Here is a 20,221-nt window from a genome sequence, read left to right as displayed (position 1 = left end):
CTGTATACCTGAAGTGTTTGATATATCCACATCTGATGTATTAGATGTACCGGTTATCACAATCTTTATATTCTTTACATATGAATCAGCTACAAATTGGAAGTTGCTGTGACTTGTGTTTAAAGATAGAACATCTATAATAGCTGTTGCAGAGGGAAACCGTTCCTGAAATACATAAGTTCTATGTGAATTTTTTTATTTTTACAATTATAATCAGGATTATTCAATTTCTTAAAAATAATAATACATGTTCTTAAATATATTTTTGAATCAAAACTAATGTTGCAAATTTTTTCAGTAGAGTTTAGTATAGGCTAGTTTTACACGATGTTGTACTGTAGGTTCAAGATGACGTTGAAATACTAAAATGTTCAAATGACTACCTTAATATATCTTTGTGCTGACCGCTCTTATAAAAGTTATAGATCAACGTTTCAAAATTTAAAAGATGTATACGCTTGATTGAAATTAAGATTTTTAATGAAAATAAAACATGCTAATGTTTAAACAGGATTATATTCGCAACTATATAATTACCAAACAATATTTGAAGATCGCACTTTTTTTTCAAAATCAAAAAACTTAGTTTTATACTTTGAAAAGATTTTAAATAAATACAATCAAGTTCAATTTGACATAGTACATAAAAATACATAAAAATACAACATACATTATATAAAAAAAGATGTTTGCAATGGCATATTATATGTGTATCTTGATTTTGTCGATTTTATTTTTATTTTGTCAACGTTTTAGCATACGTCCGTAATATGGATAACATTCACCTGAGGTTGTATTTTTTTTTTTTGAAGAAATTTTGTATTGTGATTTCTTTTTTTGAAGGCTATACGTCATCGAATACCGGGAAACCAAAATCATATATGCATGTGTTAGCATTGACTTTAAACAGAACTCTCTGCATTTTGTATAATTGTATGCAAGTCCACCCCGTATTCTGTGACAGTCTAGTTTTAGATTATAATGCTTCCACCAATATTTGGGTGAAAAGTAAATCAAACAGGCAAGTCATTTAGGTATAAGAGGCAGAAAAGAACAGCAAAAAAAAAAAACACATTTAACTAAGTTCTCACTTCTTGATTTCATCAATGTCAATTTTGTCCCATACGAATGATAAGTTTATAGCACGTTTTAACAAAATAAATGTTTTAAACAATATAAAAAATTCAGGTTGATGATTCAGGTTGGCGATGACAACGTTTTGGTCTTAGCAGATACATGTATTTGTCAAGCATCATGATTTTCTTCTGAGAAACACATAATAATGACAACGAAAGGTTTATATGCAAGGACGAAATGTGTTCTATTTAAATTGGGGTTTTCTGCTTTTTGATTGGTTTTCAACAGTTAGACGACAGGAAGCGAAGCTGATGTTAACATATTACATATTTTGAGTTAGAGAAATTCAGCCGTTTAAAACTGCCATACTTATACACATTGAACAAAAATATCGTTACCTCTGTTGCTTCTTGCAAAACTGTTGTTATTTGTGAAGCATCTATTCTATATATGTTGCCACCGGTAGCCGTCGCAATTAAATCATAAACAGAGCTTAAGGTCTGACGTTTTTGACGATCTGTAGTAAAATGACATCAATATTTGTATAAAAAAAGTGTAAACATTATATATATATATATCATTCAAATATATGAAATAATTCAAAAAAAACATTGTGTGCAAATTTGTAATACATTGTAGTTTTCCTATCCGCATGAGTATACGACTACTTTTATTAGAATTTTATCAACCAGGAATTGAATAAAATTGAGAATGAAAATGGGGAATGTGCCAAAGAGACAACAACCCGACCATAGAAAAAAACAACAACAGAAGGTCACCAACAGGTCTTCAATGTAGCGAGAAATTCCCGCACCCGGAGGCGTCCTTCAACTGGCCCCTAAACAAATATATACTAGTTCAGTGATAATGAACGCCATACTAATTTCCAAATTGTACACAAGAAACTAAAATTAAAATAATACAAGACTAACAAAGGCAAGAGGCCCCTGACTTGGGACAGGCGCAAAAATGCGGCGGGGTTAAACATGTTTGTGAGATCTCAATCCTCCCCTATACCTCTAGCCAAATGTAGAAAAGTAAACGCATAACAATACGCACATTAAAATTCAGTTCAAGAGAAGTCCGAGTCTGATGTCAGAAGATGTAACCAAAGAAAATAAACAAAATGACAATAATACATAAATAACAACAGACTACTAGCAGTTAACTGACATGCCAGCTCCAGACTTCAATTAAACTGACTGAAAGATTATGATTTCATCATATGAAGATCAGGCAAAATCCTTAACCCGTGTCATGCCAACAACTTGTTTTTGAATAAATGTGTTTAGTTCCGATGCAAAGACCCTATAAGTGAATCAATATTAACGCCAAAATATGCAATCTTTAATGACCTGACAACAGTATCGTAACTACATGTATATCCCTTCTTAATAAGTCTATTTAAAGGTTTTGTTAGTTTTTGAGGTGAATACTGACATCGTTGTGCTTTATAAAGAATATTTCCATAAAAAATTGGATGTGAAATACCTGAACGTATAAGGTGTCTGCATGTTGAGCTATATTTACGAATGATGTCCTTATACCGATGATAAAATTTAGTAAATGTTTTGACTAGTTTATGATATCGAAAATCCTGGTGTAATAATTTTTCAGTAATACATAAATTTCTCTCGTTAAAATCTAAAACATTGTTACATACACGAGCGAATCGTACAAGTTGAGATATATAAACACCGTAAGATGGTGACAAGGGAACGTTATGGGTTAAAATGATTCTTCGTTACATTCACCTCTCCCCTCTCCCATATTAGCATTGAGCTAGGTACGAACAGTGTTATATGAGGGTATACAATGAGGCGCAGAAAAACAAATATTCTTAAACCGACATTGGCTCACACAAAAACATCAAATAGCAGAGGTAGCCATCAACAGACAGGAAATATAATTAAAATGTAACCACAAAATGATCTTTTTTTCCTAGCTTTCTGATATATTAAACCATGTTAAACATGTGCACATCTATGCTATCCATATTTTCAATAGACGCATACACAAACACTACATCTTAAATTGATATTACACAGAGAGATTATGAAATAGATCCGGCATCAAATCGGCTACGAATGATTGCGAAAACTTGCTAGAATAAAATTAAAAAGACCTTGTTCAATATGAACTGATTAATATAGAAATGATTTCGTGTGGTCGTAAATATCACTCATAGCGTATATCAGAACATAATTATGTATTAAAGAAGTATGGCCTAAATTTTACATACATGTATTTCGCTTTTTTCTGCAACATCCGCCAGTCAACATAAAGTCCACAGTTATATTCTTGCTTAAAGCTTTTTCAATGACATCATCATATTCTAGAAAGTCCTTCGAGGTAGCGTCAGTGAAAACAAATACAGTTGAATGATTTCGGCATTCGTCTATACCTGAAACAAAATTTTAACCGGCATATTACAATTCCTGTACCAAGTCAGGAATATGACAGTTATTTTCCTTTCGTTTGATATGTATGAACATTCGATTTTAAAATTTGGTAATGGAATTTTTAACTTGAATATCCTTTGAGATCAGTGTTGGGCTGTTTTGTTACTTTTTTCTTGTTTTTATTCAAACATACATTCTTTGTTGATAATATTACACAAATGATAATTAGCTAGTCATGAGCTTCTATCCTTTGTTAGCCTTGTATGTTTTTTAAATTTAGTTTTTAACAGGTTTAATATGTTTTTGAGTTTAGTATGACGCCCATTTTCACTGGTCTCATGCACATTTTTATTTAAGGGCCATCTGAAGTCCGCCTTCAGGTTCGGGATTTCTGGCTGTGTTGATAACACATTGGTGGTTTACGTCCGGTATCTTCTCTTTTGTCGGATTGTTGTCTATTTGACATTTTTTCATATTTTCATTATTAATTTTAAATGATTATTTGTATGATTAAAAGTTGAAGCTATTATAAGGCTATGGGTGGTCAAAAATATGTAAAACATAAGTTTTTAAGCGCCCAGAGTTTCATTCCAAACTCTAAAGAATACACCTTCCTCAACATAAGTATATACAGCTGTGACGAATGATAGACTGGCTTTTAATGACGTGAACATATTTTGTTCTATCGCACGTATATTAACCCGAAATTATTTACCTTCATGTGCATGTTATTATTGCCACTAGACCATGTGAACGGAAATAATAAAACAATTATGTTTCCGATTTGTTGCTCATTAAAACGTCGTGGAAATATTTGAACATCTAAATGCAGACTCAATCAATCATACTTATTCAAATACTCAAATCGGTATAGTTATTTATTCATTTTGTATTAAATTTAGTTTAATAAATGTATGTTATGGCCAGATATGTTGACTAACATGTACATGATGCGCTCTGTATGATACAACACTTGAAATTATTTTCCGAATAAGTCTTTCAGTCAGTGTCACTAAGTATCGATGTGGCTTACTAAAAACTGTATGCATATCAAATTGTCTCTATTTTTGTAGGTTTTTTCTATTGATTGGTTGAATAACATTGCATATAAAGACACGTTTGGATCGTTTTGTCTATTGGGCTATATTTTTTTCTTCAACAACAAACAATGTCGTGAAAATCGATAAATAATGATAACGAATTCTTACATTTACGCAATCCACTCATTGAATATTCAGGATAATCAGCACCACCATATACTGTCAAATTTCTAAGAGCTGAAATCATCTCAAGGCCATTTTCTGTTCTCAAAACCAAAGTAGTTAATGATTCTAAAACATATTAAATAAAAAGTAGTTTATTACTATGGTAAATCATAAATTTAAAGGTGAAATAAAATGAAAAACTAGAAATTCGTTAAATTATTTTAATCTTTCATGTATGTCAGAACAGAATATTTTGTTAGATACAATGTATCAGCCTCGTGTAAAGCAGAAACGCAGAGCTATAAATTAAAATCAGAGATAATAATGTTTTTGTTTGTACTTGCAACTATTGTACGTTAACATTTTGAAAGGTAACAGTTTTCTCAATATTTTCTTATAAACGTGTTTGTGTTTTAAAGCTTGTTTATGTGCAATGTCAAAATATATGAATCACATGACGAAGTATCTACAACATTGAAATCTATATAACTAGAATTTAAAAACATAAAGTTTATTCAATTTACAAGCAGCTACATATTTTTAAACATATTCATATTCATACTTTTTGTTTGAATTTCTCTCGCAAAAATAAAATTAGTTCCTCATATTTTTTTCAGCTTTAAGTTACCTGGATCAGAAAATGTAGCCAGTACGTAATCAGCTGGTTCATTTACAGTTCCCCTCACATTTGTAACGATCTCAATGCATCCTTTTATTACAGCGTCTATTTCATCTCCCATTGAACCTGTGACATCTATGGCAAATCCAAACGATCCTTTGCTTTTCTTATACAAGTTAAAGATCTTTGCAAACACATCTTCGTGCAGGTCCTTTATGATACCAATTTCTACAAAATATATCTTTTATGTTACGATTTATGTTAACATGGTCTTACTACAGTGTAATAAGAGCAAGGGTTACACCCATTTCTGAATACTGGTTAATGATTATATTAAACATAAAAAATGATATTATATGATTAAAAGATACAAAAATGAAATGTTAAAATCGTTAAGAATTATTGTTTGAAACGAACAAATCCTATGATAAGAATGTTTTTTATCATTAGAATATTTTAAGATGTACAGAATTTGTTTTATGTGATTTGAAAACCATTCTCGATTTTAAAACATACCAGTATGACTACAACGCATATTTGTTCGAACTTAATGTTTTTTTGGTTCTTTTTTCTCCATAATGTTGTCTGTCGTACGCCAACTTACTACTGTATAGGTCTGTATTTCTTTCATGCATTTTGCGAATTTTTATCTTGCAACATTAAGTATAATATTTGCATTTAATGGCATCAAGTGCAAGGAGTTTTAACATCTACATGATATAAAAATAATTAAATGCAAAAAAAACTCTTATTAAAGGCATAAGTAGTAAACCGCTGTTCACAAGTTCTAAATAGATTGAGAAAAAAACATATCCGGGTTACAAACTTAAACGAAGGGAGACACATCAAATATAAAAGGAGAACTACGACACGACAGAAACACAACATTAAAATGTAACATACACAGAAACGAACTATAATATAACAAGGGGATTTTCCTGACTTGGTACAGGGCAGTTTAAGAAAAAAAGGTGGGTTGAACCTGATTTTTGGGCATTACAAACCTTCCCGCTTTCATGGCAATGTTAAATATAACATAAGAATGGCAACAATACATGACAGGACTACAATACAAATAAATGGGAGAACATATAGGACAAAAAAACACACGAATAATAGCTAACAAAAGGTATCAGGTTTAAAATTTAATACGCCAGACGCGCGTTTTGTCAACACAAGACTAACTAGTGACGTTCAGATGAAATCAGTTTTAAAGCCAAAAAAAGAACAAGGTTGAAGACAATTGAGGACCAAAAGTTCCAAAAAGTTGTGCCTAATACAGATTGGGTTTTTTGCCTGGGATAAGAACATCCTTATCATTTAGAATAATTCATACTTTTGCAAACGTACATTTTTATAAAATGACTATATAATAGATATACATGATAAAATGAAATGGTGACTAACTAAAGAATAAAAACGGACACAAAACAACCTAAACCAGCACATAAAAATGCACAGCCGAGTTGGCCAAAGCCTTCAACGCACAAAGTGCCGTCACATTTGAATTTCAAAGAACGGAAAAGTAGGATAGAATTAAGATAGAATTCAAGATTAGATTTGTAAACTTTTAATTAAAATATTATAAAGTACAAATCACTTTAACATGCTGCAATCTTAATTTTATGGGTGGATTTATCATACATAAATAAAATTTAAAAATACGAAAGCAGCGATGAGATTGTTACATTTGATTTATGCTTTTTTGTGCATCTTTGTTAAATATTTATTTGTTTTTGTTGGTATTAAGACACTTGTGGTACTTCTACATTCTCTCGTTAATTTTTTCTTTTTGCTAATGCGCTTTGTGCCTTTTGAAAATTTGATTGCTGCTCGTCTTTCATTTTTGCTATGTGCTTAGTCTATATGCCGTTTTATGTCTCTTCGTTACAGATAAGACGTTGATTTGTCTGTACTGATACATTCCGTCATTGTGTTATTGTACTATGGTAAATTTGGTTATTATTGTCATTCATTTTTACTAATATGCCATTTGTGCTACTTTGTGTGTATTTTAGTGATTAGGATTATAGAACAATGTTGACCGCTGTATTATTGACATTTTTTCCGATTATGTTTGTTTGTTTTGTTCCCGCATTGTTGTCAATATAATAAATATGATGCGACTTCATACAAGTGAGAGGTTTAGTTAGCTATAAAACCAGGTTCTATCACCATTTTCTACATGAGAAAATGCCTGTACCAAGTCAGGAATATGACAGTTGTTATCCATTCGTTTGATGTGTTTGAGCTTTTGATTTTGCCATTTGATTTGGGACTTTCCGATTTGAAATTTTCTCTGAGTTCAGTATTTTTATAGCATGTGCTCTTAAAACAAGTCATTATTTTGAATGGAAAAAAGATAGCATTTTAAACAAAAGTTCAGTTCTAACAAATATACTAAGCGATGTATTGTAACGTCGGAAACTTATAGGTTTCACCTAAATACACAATGTATTTACATAGATTTGTACAAAAAGTTAAATCACAAAAATTACAAAAATTCAAAAGTTCATTTGTTTGAATTGTATAAATTCAAAAATTGTTTTAATTATATCAGAACAGATTGATATAATTCATTTTTTATCATATCCGTACTGATTATCCGAAATATGTATAAATACTTTCTTTTAATGTTTCTTTTTATAATTATTGATGATGTTTTGTGTACTTTTAGACGTTAATATTACCAATGTTAATTCAACTGATCGGGCGGAGCTTACGTTTTAATTTGCATTTGAAGATGTGTGTGATAAGGATGATTGCCGTTATAGTTATAACTGATTTCTAATCACCTATCAGTGTCATCAAAAGAATTTACAAAATAATGACTGGACACTTCATTGATGAGTTTATTTTTTAAAACACCTATCTATAGATGGACTGGTTTATTATGAGCGAACCGGTTAAACTCCGTCCAGTCAAGTGAAATAAATTGAGTAATAATCATGATATAATTTATTTATAGTGTATAGGTACGTATCGTTACTCTTTAAAATACACAGAAAAGATCAAGAATAACTAACTATACAGCATATTTCTTCATAAATCTCTGTAATATGCGCATATGAACGTTGCAAACGTCAACTGCAAATTTTGTAATGAAATAATTATTTGTTTTTACCTCATTTGAACATATGCAAATTATTGAAATATTTACGAGGCAGCATAATGCATGTACAATGAGCTGTAAAAGTTTCTTATCGGTTTTTATTTCATCTGTATAGATGCATGCTCGATGAAGCTAGTTTGTCTAGCGAAATATTGCGTTTATATTTTATTACACTGTAAACATTTTGTTCATTTTCATATTTTCATACTTGATAGTGTTTTAAAGCTACAGTGTAAGGCATTTTATACACAAACAATAGAAATTATATGAACTTACGATACTGGTAACATTAATTTAATGAATATGTTTGAAAGTTGACTACTGAACACTTAATAAACTTGTTCAATCGCTGACAACAAGTGTTATACCTGGGTCGATAAGAAATTGAAACGTTGCTTCTACGGCTGCAAAATATGCTTTTAAGTGCAACTGGTAATGCGGGGAATATGTTTGATAATCTCTATCTTTATTGATTCCGCCGGTTGCAGTTGTTTTTCCATTGTTTGTATCGGAACTTCCACCAAAACCACACTTTCCTTTAGTGTCTTCCGAACTACCTTTAATTTAAAAAAAAGGTACATGAAAGATGCCGATGACCTTTATCAAAAACAACAACACACTATACGGTTTACATTTAATGAATGGACACTTGAATGTTAAAATTAAAAAAAGATTGCACACCGGTAACCATGCTTATTAATTATTCAGCCAAAGCTATTGTCTGCTGTATTATAGTGTGTGATAACATTGTGTGAGGGAATTCGACGTTTGCTGTACCACTGTTCACTCCAGCGCAATTTATGACAATACCACTGTATCAATCAGAATGATTTTTTTGCAGTGTTTTAAGAAATGATTTTACTTGTTGTCGCGTATTATTCGTGATACATACAATGTTTTAAAAAGGCGAATTTTCTGTATAAAGTCAATGATTATGTTGACTTTTGAAGGCCAAACTTTTTACAGCCTTAAATACGCAAATAAAAGTTCCAAAAACTATACCAATACAGAATGACATGTTTATGAAATTATAGCAAATCTATTGGTTAACAAATTTTTATTCGTTGTTGCAAAATAATGAACTTAAAATATCTGACATTTTCTCCCTACCCAGTTTACCCCTATACATTTTATGATGTGGACTGGTCATTATTATTGAATCGTAGGCAATTTGATTGGATTAAGTTGTTATTAGTTTACCTTCAAACTTGTTTATGCCTTTCATACATGACTATTGATTAATTATAACGTGCATGAATGTGTACGGTAACTAAAATTACCTTCAAACTGGACACTGGACGAGTCAATATTATGTTTTATCAATGAAAGTTAAGGTATGAAAGGTAAGAATTGCCACTTCTTCTATTTTCACAAAATTTTCTGAATACACAGTCGAAAGATTATTTCTTAAAAGCCTATTGTGGAGATAAAAGAGAAAGTTTACAAATAAGACGTTTTGTTCCATTAAACAAGTCATTTCTTAAGAGAAATGCCGAAATATATTTTACGCACGACTACGGCAGGTAAAATTATTATTTATCATAACAAAAAAAAGCATTTTTCAGTGTCATTGGAATGTGTTAATTACAATTAATCCCAAACTTAAGAAGTCAGTAAATATAGTCAAAATATTTTCGATCTGCCTATTTCTGGACATCAAAAGTCAATACGATCGTTTTAAAGTCAATTTCGTCTACCTCACAAAATCTTGTAAGGCACTATAACGGATAAAAAACAAAAACAAATCCGTTCACAATTTGAACATCGGTAAACTGTAATCGCCTTGATTGAGTAATACAAATAGTAAAATTTGTTGTTACTTAATAATACTTACGTTGAGGACTCACAGCATCTTGTTCACCATGGTATCCACTCGTTAACACATCAGTAACAAGTAAATTGTTTATACAAGAGTTTTTGTTGTCTCTTCAGTAGATAAATAAATATATATTAAGTAAATACACAAATTAAGACATCGTGTCACTATACACATATAAGTGCCTAAGAATGTAATTGAACTCATTAATGAGCCTTATAAGATTAGTTGTTATATCTTATATTATAAACGCAATATTTCGCCAATCAACTTAGCTTCATTAGGCGCGTGCAGCAAACCAGGTAAAAGTGAGAGGTTGTAAAGATATTTTTGCAGCTCAATGTTAAATGTCTAGAAAAAGAAAAATTTGCCACTTATTGTACATAGCAATTCTTAAATCAAAACAAATAGTTGTTATATATAGTTAAATAGATTAGAGTTAATGATTTATTCCTTTGGTTTTCAGTATAACTGTGTTCCATCTTTTTCATTAAATCCACCAGATTCAAGAGTACGTAGTGCATGCATCCAGAAACCTTTTCTCTGTTTTTTTCCTTTGAGAGTCCCAATTTGTAAGGTGATATTTTCAAAAGTATGCCTTGTTCTTAAGAGGTGTCTCGTCATTAGGCAGTTTCTTCCTTTCGTATGAAAATACCGGTGATTGTCAAGTCTGGTGTTGAATTTAGTTTCTTTTTCATTATCATACTGCAGCTTGCAAGTTCCACAAGTAATCATATAAATACTATTTTCCGCCATTCAATTTGATGTTACATAGATATTGTATCGCTGCTTTGTTGCTGTGCTTCTGAAATACTTGTCAGTGTTGGCGACTTTACAGCACTTACAATTGATTCTTCCGCATTGTTTGTAACACCCAATTTTAGAAATCTCTTGTTTCCTGACTTTAGAAGTGACAAGTATGTTTTTGATTTTTTGGGGTCTGCGATAAACAATAACAGGAGGTGATGAAAAAGTTTCTTTTAAGGTAGAGTTATTCTCGATAAGACGCCAGTGCTTGCGGGTAGTAGATGAAATATTTGTCAAATCGGATTGGAGGAGACAACAAACAGGTATCATCAGCTCAGTAGTCAGTACTTAACTCCCTCATGCAAAGTTGACTTTAGATGCATTTGGCTATCAATTTTAGGTATTTTTGTCATATACCTCTTCAACGGTTTTGGTACTTATACATCCTCGGATTTCAAATGTTTGGCTTTGAGCTTTCCTGATGAAGGTCAATCCAAAAAAGCGCTTCGTACGCATGAAATTATTAAACTTGTTTTCAATTTATTTTTTTTTATTTGCCCGGGTCATCTTATCTTTATATTCCATGATAATATTTTGATCTTTTTCTTGGGCTTTATGAAAAGCGTCTGTGATGTTCGTGGTTTTGTATCCTCTTAATTTTAGTTGGGGTTTTTAGTTGTCCCAAACGATAGCAAATTCGATTCTGTCTGATGTCTTGAGTGTAAAGTATGCTCCTAGAGCAGTGTTTCGGTTGAAGACTTTTTGGCGAAAGGAACTGATGTTTATCAATTTTCTTTGTGTGGAGATCAGTTGTCATTAACCCGTTTTAAACAAATGTGGTGGTGTCGAGAAAAGCAGTTTTCTCTCTTAAAAATTCAGATGTAAATATTTAATTGAATGATGGAACTGATTACCATTATCTAAGAAATCTTAAAATTGTTCAGCAGTATCGTTACTGTTCATGTCAATATCATCAATAAAACGGAATCATGACAAGGGTTTGTGAAGGATACGTTCTCTAAGATCCACCATAAAAATGTTGATAAAAATGTTTCTATTTCCCCAGTTTAGTTATTAAATAAACAAACTTACCCCGTGTTATCGCAGTCCGAACATGTATCAACATCACCAGAAGCTACTTCGATCAGTGTTTTGCCAGGTACACCTTTGTAAAGACAACTATTTAATTCAATCTGTTTAAATCAGTTCAACAGTGATTCTAATTTTTCAGTTTGCCTTTTCCTAAGTAAATGTAATTATAATGAGCGATTATGTGTAAATCACTAGAGCAAATAGTACCTCATTTTTCAACCAATAAATTCCATGGTGATATCCATTTTAAGAATTACAATAATTTATAATCTAAGAGTCATCATTAGTAAATTAAAACATCATATAAGGTTACGTTGGCCAACAAGAAATACAAATACACAATAAGAAGTGCATATTTAGGTATTTGTACATACGTTACGGTAGCAAATCAATTAGATAAAACAGATACCATTGACAAAAGAAACCTCAGAAAAATACAAATAAAATAAAAGAACAGAATAAAAAGCAGAAACGGTCACATAAAAATAGGGACTAGTATCTCAATGTAAAAAACTCGAAATATACATAATACGCTTACCATACAAAGTGTTTTACCTCACAGTACCCTTCGGGTAGTGATGTTAATGTCCTTTGTTTTTCATAAACTCACCAAACTCCTTGTAAGTTTTATTTCTATCCATTTCAACCCAGTTGGTTGTGCTGTAAAACGCTTGTATGGTGTATAAAGATTTTCCTACATATTCGCGCAACAGAGATGTGCTATAATCTGGTTCTTTAACAAGCTCTTTCATTTTTTGCCGTAGTGACACTAAAAATGTATGTGCTGCAAAGAAAACATTTCCAATAAACATAATTTCCAGCTGATTTTTTGTTTGATTTTTGCTAAATCTTTAGAAAGTGTACAATTTTTACAGACAAATAACTTTTCAATACCAGTGTTCCCTTGTTATGTAGGATTTGCTCTTACTGCTATAGTTTCCAAAGTCTTTTTGTGATTTTACTTTTTTCAACTAATCTAGGTCTGTGGCTCAGATGCGTGCATGCTTATGTATATTATACAATCTATAAACTATAAACCCTAAGAAACATTCAAAAACAGTTTTAAAGTATTTTGTCATGTAGTGTCAGAAACAAAATTTGTGTAAACTTTTTTTATCATGTTGATTTATTTGAGGTCCGACTTTGCTCAACTTTTGCTGTTTACAGTTTATCTTTATCTTCAGTAATATTCATGATAATAACCAAAATCTGCAAAAATATCATTTCCTCATATTATGTATTTAATTTCAGCAACCCAACAAAGGTTATTCTGATTGGCTGAACATTTCAGAGCTGATTGATTTTGACTTATTGAACATTTTTATCATTGTCAGATTTGCTCTTAATGCTTTAGTTTTTAAAATATAATCCAAAAATTGCATTTGACCCCCTATGATCTATTTTAAGCCATGGCAGCCTTATTTGTTGTTGAGTCAAAACTATGGATACATTTTTATAAAAATCGATTAAATATCATAAGGAACATTCATTTAAAGTTTGAAGGTATTCGGACTATTCGTTTTAGAGAATTATATTCAACGGACGACAATATACGACGGACGATGACGGACGACGACAGACGACGGACGACGACGAACGTTAAATTATGGCATTAGCTCACACGGGGTCCTTCGGTCATCGGTGAGCCAAAAAGGCTTAATCGAATTTGTTATTGTCTTTTCAAATTCTAGTATATAACTCCTAACGTTTTAATAAAGTTATTTTCCTTGGTCTGGTTATGTTACGATTTTGGCATTCCCTGTAATCATTCTCCCTTACAAAGCGCATTAGAAGTACACCATTTTTAAAGCGATATATTCATTTTCTAATACTGTTTCGTTATTACCACAGGAGGACTGTTTACCCCCGATTGTATCAGGCCACCTTCTGCTTGTCTACATACAACATATGCCTTTTAAACATCATTTCAAATGTTTTTCTCTATCTGGTCCCAATGGTGACTTAACATACAACAAACAAAATAGGCAAAATGATTAATACATACATTCTAATATCTGTTCCCCATTACAATGTATGTAGGCCTGTTTAAGTGGTTCTTGTTTTTCTAGAAAGGAATAAATTTCTTCTCCACTAGCGTAATATTTCTCTTTTCCATCACTGTCTACAAATGAACAAATTGAATATGACTGACTATTATAGAACCATTTTCTACATCAGCAAATGCCTGTTCATGTACGAAGTTTTGAATACAACAAGTGTTTTTTTTCTTTCTGTTTGTGTTTGACGTCTTTGAGCTTTTGATTTTGCTATTTAATAAGGGAAAAAGTTAAATAACAAAAATACCGAACTCGGAGGAACTCCATAGTCAAATGGCATAATCAAACAAATGAACAACAACAGTCATAGTCATGACTTGTTACAGGCATTCTCTTGTGTATAATATGCGTGGAGCAAACCAGGTTTTACAGGTAGCTACACGTTTCACTTGTATGACAGAAGCATAAAATTCCATCTCTTTGACAACAATAAATGAATAGAACAAACTGATACAAATGGTAAAAATGTCAAAATAATTGGTACAGCAGTCAACATTGTGTTATAATCTAAAAAATGTAACTAAGAAACACAAATAAACATACAGACAAAACGCATTATAAAAAATGAAAGAAAAGAATACAAAAAGTTACCATAGCACAATAACATGATGTACAAGTATAGAGTTTTGTCATATGTGAGAAAGGAACACCGAAAGGTATATAGACAAATCACATTGGCACAATTGAAAGACAAGTTACACAATTTTACCATGAAATGATTATGGGATGTATAAGTACAAAGCCATGTCAAATTGATTTCATCAGAAAAAAACTAAACAGTAAAAGAAATGTTCATAAAGACACATAAAAGAATACTATATACACATGGTAAACATTATGTTTTTCCATTTTGAATATTTTCCTTGGAGTTCAATCATTTTGTTATTTGAATTATTAATAAAACTTTACTTTTTTCAATTAAACAATTGGTTAGTCAATTGTAGTTGCATCTTAACTGGATTATGAAGAAACAGTCTGATGTTTTCATTTATATATAACTTTCATTTAAGAACAGTACATGCCCAAGATATCCGCATTTTTAAATACATATATATATCAATCATTTTACAAATAGCTCTTATTTCAGCTACATTTTTTTGTGTACCACATAACTTTTATTACAATTGACAATATCAATTAGAACAAACAAAATGTACAAGTAAAATCATTTGAAATGATTTGAATAAAACCAAGGCCTTTTTTTAAATAAAATATTCAACAGAGAGCATATGGTCAAGAGAAGTAAACGATATCAAAATAATATTTTAACTCATTAATCGAAAACAAACGTACAACGTAATGGCAAAAACGAAAACCGACCAACAGGCTAAAAAACACTATTGAGAACAAAATATAAAAACACATAAGCTGAACAATACAAACCACAAAACAAAAACGGGTCGATATCAGTTTTAAAGTATTTTTGAAATGGATCATCTTCTTGTTTGAAAGAAAAATTAGCAGTCACATATATTACTGAATGAAGTCAATTTAAAATGAGCATAACAGATAAAGACTTTATATATATATATATCAAGCGACGTACTGCAGTACATGATATATAAGGCATGGAGATGTTATATAATTATATAATTAACTGTATACTTTATTATCATCTATTGCGTTGAATTGAAATACTCACCGTTTCCAAAAAAGACATCCACTGCCAGTATCCAATGCACACTATCTTCAAGATAGTTATAGTCGTTAAGGAACTGCCCTACGGCCCTTCCAATACCTAAATTTACCATACTCTTGTGCGACCTCGTATTGATATGAGCCCATCCAGTCAACGGAAAAAGTGGAAATCCATAAACATCATGTGAAACAAGGAAAAACATAACAGCATAAAGAAACTTCTCCATTGTAATGCATCAGTTTTGTTTCACGTCTTAGCTATTTTTCTGTAATAGAAAATCAGATATTTACACGATGAGAAAGTAAAAATATCAACATGAAAATATAAAATCTTTAAACCAATAAATATAAGACAACAATGCATATGGTTAAAGAAAGAAAGAAGTGGAATCAGAACAATTACAAATAATAACATAACACGGCATCACAAACCTAACTAAAACCGGATGTCAAGACCGGATGAATCCCCAGTTATTGTTACATTTGGCTTCAATCGTGTTTCTCAAGATAGTAAATATCCTGTAATACATGTAGGATCGCTTGAAAATGAAAATAATGTCCGATTCAGAAATAATATAATTCACTGTATCATCACAAATATTCAATAAATCAATGTAACGTCAAATATTACGAATGCAGAAATCGTATTGGAGACCGCCGTTTAAATATCTTAAGTAAAATACAAGTTACAAATCATCGTTGGATGTCTCTACTGGTAAATCCACCCGCATTGTTTACAGTACACAAGGTGATAACAGTGATACGCTGTATATGCTTTAACGTTATAAAATATTTTACGGTATGCATGGTTATGATATTTGCTTTCATATCAGTCCTGTAATGTCTACAATATTTGACGCATTGCGATCGTACACGATATTCTTGTTTTATATTCAAATTTACAAACCTAACGAATGTTAGTCCCACTGTGATAACTGATTTCATTATTAAATACTGCAAAAATAACCTAGCTTTTTTATGAGGGGTAATTAAACATTTATGAATAAAGTTGAGTTATATGAAATCTTTAGTTTGATAAGATTGCTTAAACATTTGGACGTCTTTCTGTTTTGTGTTATTTAAGACCTACTAATAAAAATAAACTATTAATTATAGGCACGAGGGTTTAACATTGATAAAATATCTTTCTATTTGTAAATCATATTTTATATCTAGCATCATATAACTACTCATATGTGTATTCAATAAAATCGAATTACTTACAAACCAAACAAAGAAAAATATTTTAATTAAAACGATCAATTATACTTACATTTAGTATACATTTTTAAAAATCTATAAACTATTCCGTTTTTCATTATTCAATAATTATTTAAAATATCAAAGATTATAACATGTATCAACCCGGAAAACCCATTAGATGGTCATCTTTTTTCATTGGAACACAAATAACAAATAACACAAAACTGTCATTGTATACTTTATTAAAAACAATACTTGCTTTTACAGCGTATAAACACCTTTGTTGTAAAACGTGTCTATGTTAAATGGTTGTATGTAATGGTTGCTTAACAAAGTTCAATCGGTCCTTCAATATTTTTTTTAATATAACGTGCACCTGAAGCATTGCAAGCAATGCACCCTTATTAGGAAAACTAAAATCTTACTATGTAAAAGCCAAGAGGTTTTAACCGAAGTTTCATAGTATTTAACTAGATTCATGATATGAACTGTCCACTTTTATAACGTTAATTCAACTACCCACCACACATTTGTTACTTCTATGTTTCAACGGGTGCCCAGCTTCTTGTTTACGAATTTGTTTAGATGTACGGTACAACAAATAGTCTGCGTCAAGTAGAACTTTATAAAACTGTCATGGAACGGTAGAACGATATACTGTTTTTTTTTAAAAAACGTTTGTAATATGATTTATAATTAAGTTTACTTTTAAATTTGATTAGCAATATTTAGAAATGAACCATTTTTGTTAGATTTACATGCTTTCAGAAAACATGGCATGTTAAGCCTTAAATTAATTTAATTGAAAAAATATCACCGGTGAAAAAACAACATAATTTAGATAATGTACAAAAATATTCAAGACAAATGCAATTGCATAAAAATGTGTGTCTATGTACACATTTTCAAGGTTATGATTCAAATCGGTCGAACTATGAATTTTCCCCGATTGTGCATCACTTTTAGGTTGAGGTAAACAACATGTATGTTACATGTATCAACGAAATAACTTCCAATATCATCTTAACAAACACCCTAAAAAATGGCAGCCATAAATACTTATTTTGGTTACAGATATTCAGTATCTCTACAACGCTGACAAAATCGTACGGAACTAATGTTTCTGTTTTAACAGTGAATACAAATTATTTTGCATTATTTTTCCACTTAAACGACGACTGTGTACCACATGTACTCTAGTACTTATTTTTAAGTTTGGTAATTTTATCAGTGTTTGCAATATCCTTCATAACAAAATATAGACGTCTCCCTTTATTGAATGAATCTGTATTGCATAAGTAACAACACAGCTTTCGAAAACATGTACTGAGAAGGTAATAAGGGTTTTCATTAGTACATATTGACCTATATTAAGATTTAGAATGGAAATTGGGAATGTGTAAAAGAGACAACAACACGACAATATAGCAGACAACAGCAGAAAGTCACCAACAGGAATTCAATGCAGCGAGAAAGTCCTGTACCAGGAAGCATCCTTCAGCTGGCCCCTTAACCTATATATACTAGTTCAGTGATAATTAACGCCATACTAAACTCCAAATTGTACACAAAAAACTAAAAAATAAAATAATATGAGACTAAAAAGGCTTGAGGCTCCTGACTTGGGACAGGCGCAAAATTGCGGTTGGATTAAACATGTTTGTGAGATCTCATTGGTCTTTTAGAACAACGTGTGTGCTCTTGTTATAAAAGCTTGCCATACTTACTTTATTTGGTGTAACGACACGAAAGAGTGGTTTTCGAAACTCAGGTGTACTCGCAAAATTTATATGAAATACTTATTTTTGATATGCTCATGTGAAATTATGATCAATTGGATGAATTTTACTTAAATAAAGCATATCAATTATGCATTTACTGTAGTAAGATTTTCAAATATTATTCTATTAGTATATATTTACATTAATTTTGTTTCTGATAATTCATGATCAGAACAAAGTAATAGTTTATGTTACACATATGAAGCAATTAAGTTGTTTTATATATACATCCAGTCGATAGTTTGTATTTTAAAGGTTTTTTGTTTGGACTATTTGTTAATATCAAATCCTTAGAGACAACTTTTTGGAATTTTGGGTCGTCAATGCTTTTCATTTTTGTACTTGTTTGGCTTTACAACTATTTTGATCTGAGCGACACTGATGAGTCTTATGTAGAAGAAACGCACGTCTCGCGTATTAAATTATAATCCTGGTACATTTGATAACTATTAGAACTGCAATGTTTGATACTTTAGTCTAACATAACCTGGTTTATGTATTAATTGTTATTGGCTTTGTCCTTAATACCACAGACTCAAAGTCCACATATATAAAAAAAGGTGAGTTTTTTGTGAGTAATTTATATCAATCTTATTAATATGAATTTTAATATTGTTTGTGCTTCATGTCAATATGATTAATATGAACATTAATATGATTTTCATTGGTTGTCGTCTGTTCATGTGGTTCATAAGTGTATCTCGTTTTCGTTTTTATATACATTAGTCTGTTGGTTTTCCCGTTTGAATGGTTTTACACTAGTAATTGATGGAGCTCTTAAAAGCTGCTGTTCGGTGTGAACCAAAGATCTATGCTAAGGTCCGTACCTTGACCTTAAGTATTGATGTAGTCTTCTAAGACCAAAATAGGCGGATTGCATAAAGACGAACTGTTCAGTCATAAGTCGAAGAGAAGCAATACGTATCATTGCATAAAAAATGGGCGACGACGAGAAGACTTATAAAAGACATCAAAAGCAAACATACTAATGATTTGCATGACTACAAACGTCTCCAATATCCACCGGAACAATACGACGAAAACCCCATCATCAACATTTTAAAGTGAACAATGACCATAACAAACGTCGCACTGTACGTTATTAAAGATCCAGAAATGAAAACAAAATATAAATGAATCAAACGGTTATAATCCGTTTGTAAAATATTGGTGGCCCTGTAAAGGGCCGTTGATTATAGCTATCCTTGTCACTTAATAAATTCCCCCCCCCCCAAAAAAAAAACGATCCTTGGCACGATTGGTATCCGTAACGAGAACATTTTTTTTTTGTTAATTAACGTCAGTGGCGTCATTGGTATGGGTAAGTACTTGTACACACATCAGGAAGCCGAATGACTATTCACCGGCGGAAATATGGTGATTTAACTCTGGTGTATCATTATTATGGTTATCATGTAATTAAGAAATACTACATTTTTATTTGCTGAAAAATTATGAATTTGATTTAAAAT

General features: G+C 31.1%; 1 protein-coding gene across 1 annotated transcript in view; it reads right to left on the bottom strand.

Moving 5' to 3' along the window:
* LOC143043711 (von Willebrand factor A domain-containing protein 7-like) overlaps positions 1-17,153 on the bottom strand; it is a 28,392-nt gene extending 11,239 nt beyond the window's left edge. The window contains exons 1-12 of the mRNA XM_076215890.1: positions 17,039-17,153; positions 15,770-16,031; positions 14,076-14,192; positions 12,681-12,854; positions 12,071-12,143; positions 10,250-10,341; positions 8,784-8,972; positions 5,313-5,531; positions 4,688-4,810; positions 3,320-3,481; positions 1,476-1,594; positions 9-165 (exon numbers count right to left, since the gene is read on the bottom strand). Of these exons, the coding sequence (XP_076072005.1) occupies positions 9-165; positions 1,476-1,594; positions 3,320-3,481; positions 4,688-4,810; positions 5,313-5,531; positions 8,784-8,972; positions 10,250-10,341; positions 12,071-12,143; positions 12,681-12,854; positions 14,076-14,192; positions 15,770-15,992 (1,648 nt within the window). The 5' untranslated portion in view covers positions 15,993-16,031; positions 17,039-17,153. The remainder of the gene's footprint in view (positions 1-8; positions 166-1,475; positions 1,595-3,319; positions 3,482-4,687; positions 4,811-5,312; positions 5,532-8,783; positions 8,973-10,249; positions 10,342-12,070; positions 12,144-12,680; positions 12,855-14,075; positions 14,193-15,769; positions 16,032-17,038) is intronic.
* Between the last annotated feature and the right edge of the window lie 3,068 nt (positions 17,154-20,221).

This window comes from Mytilus galloprovincialis, chromosome 8, assembly GCF_965363235.1.
Source record: "Mytilus galloprovincialis chromosome 8, xbMytGall1.hap1.1, whole genome shotgun sequence".
Lineage (NCBI taxonomy): Eukaryota > Metazoa > Mollusca > Bivalvia > Mytilida > Mytilidae > Mytilus > Mytilus galloprovincialis.
This window is presented reverse-complemented; position numbering and strand designations above follow the sequence as displayed.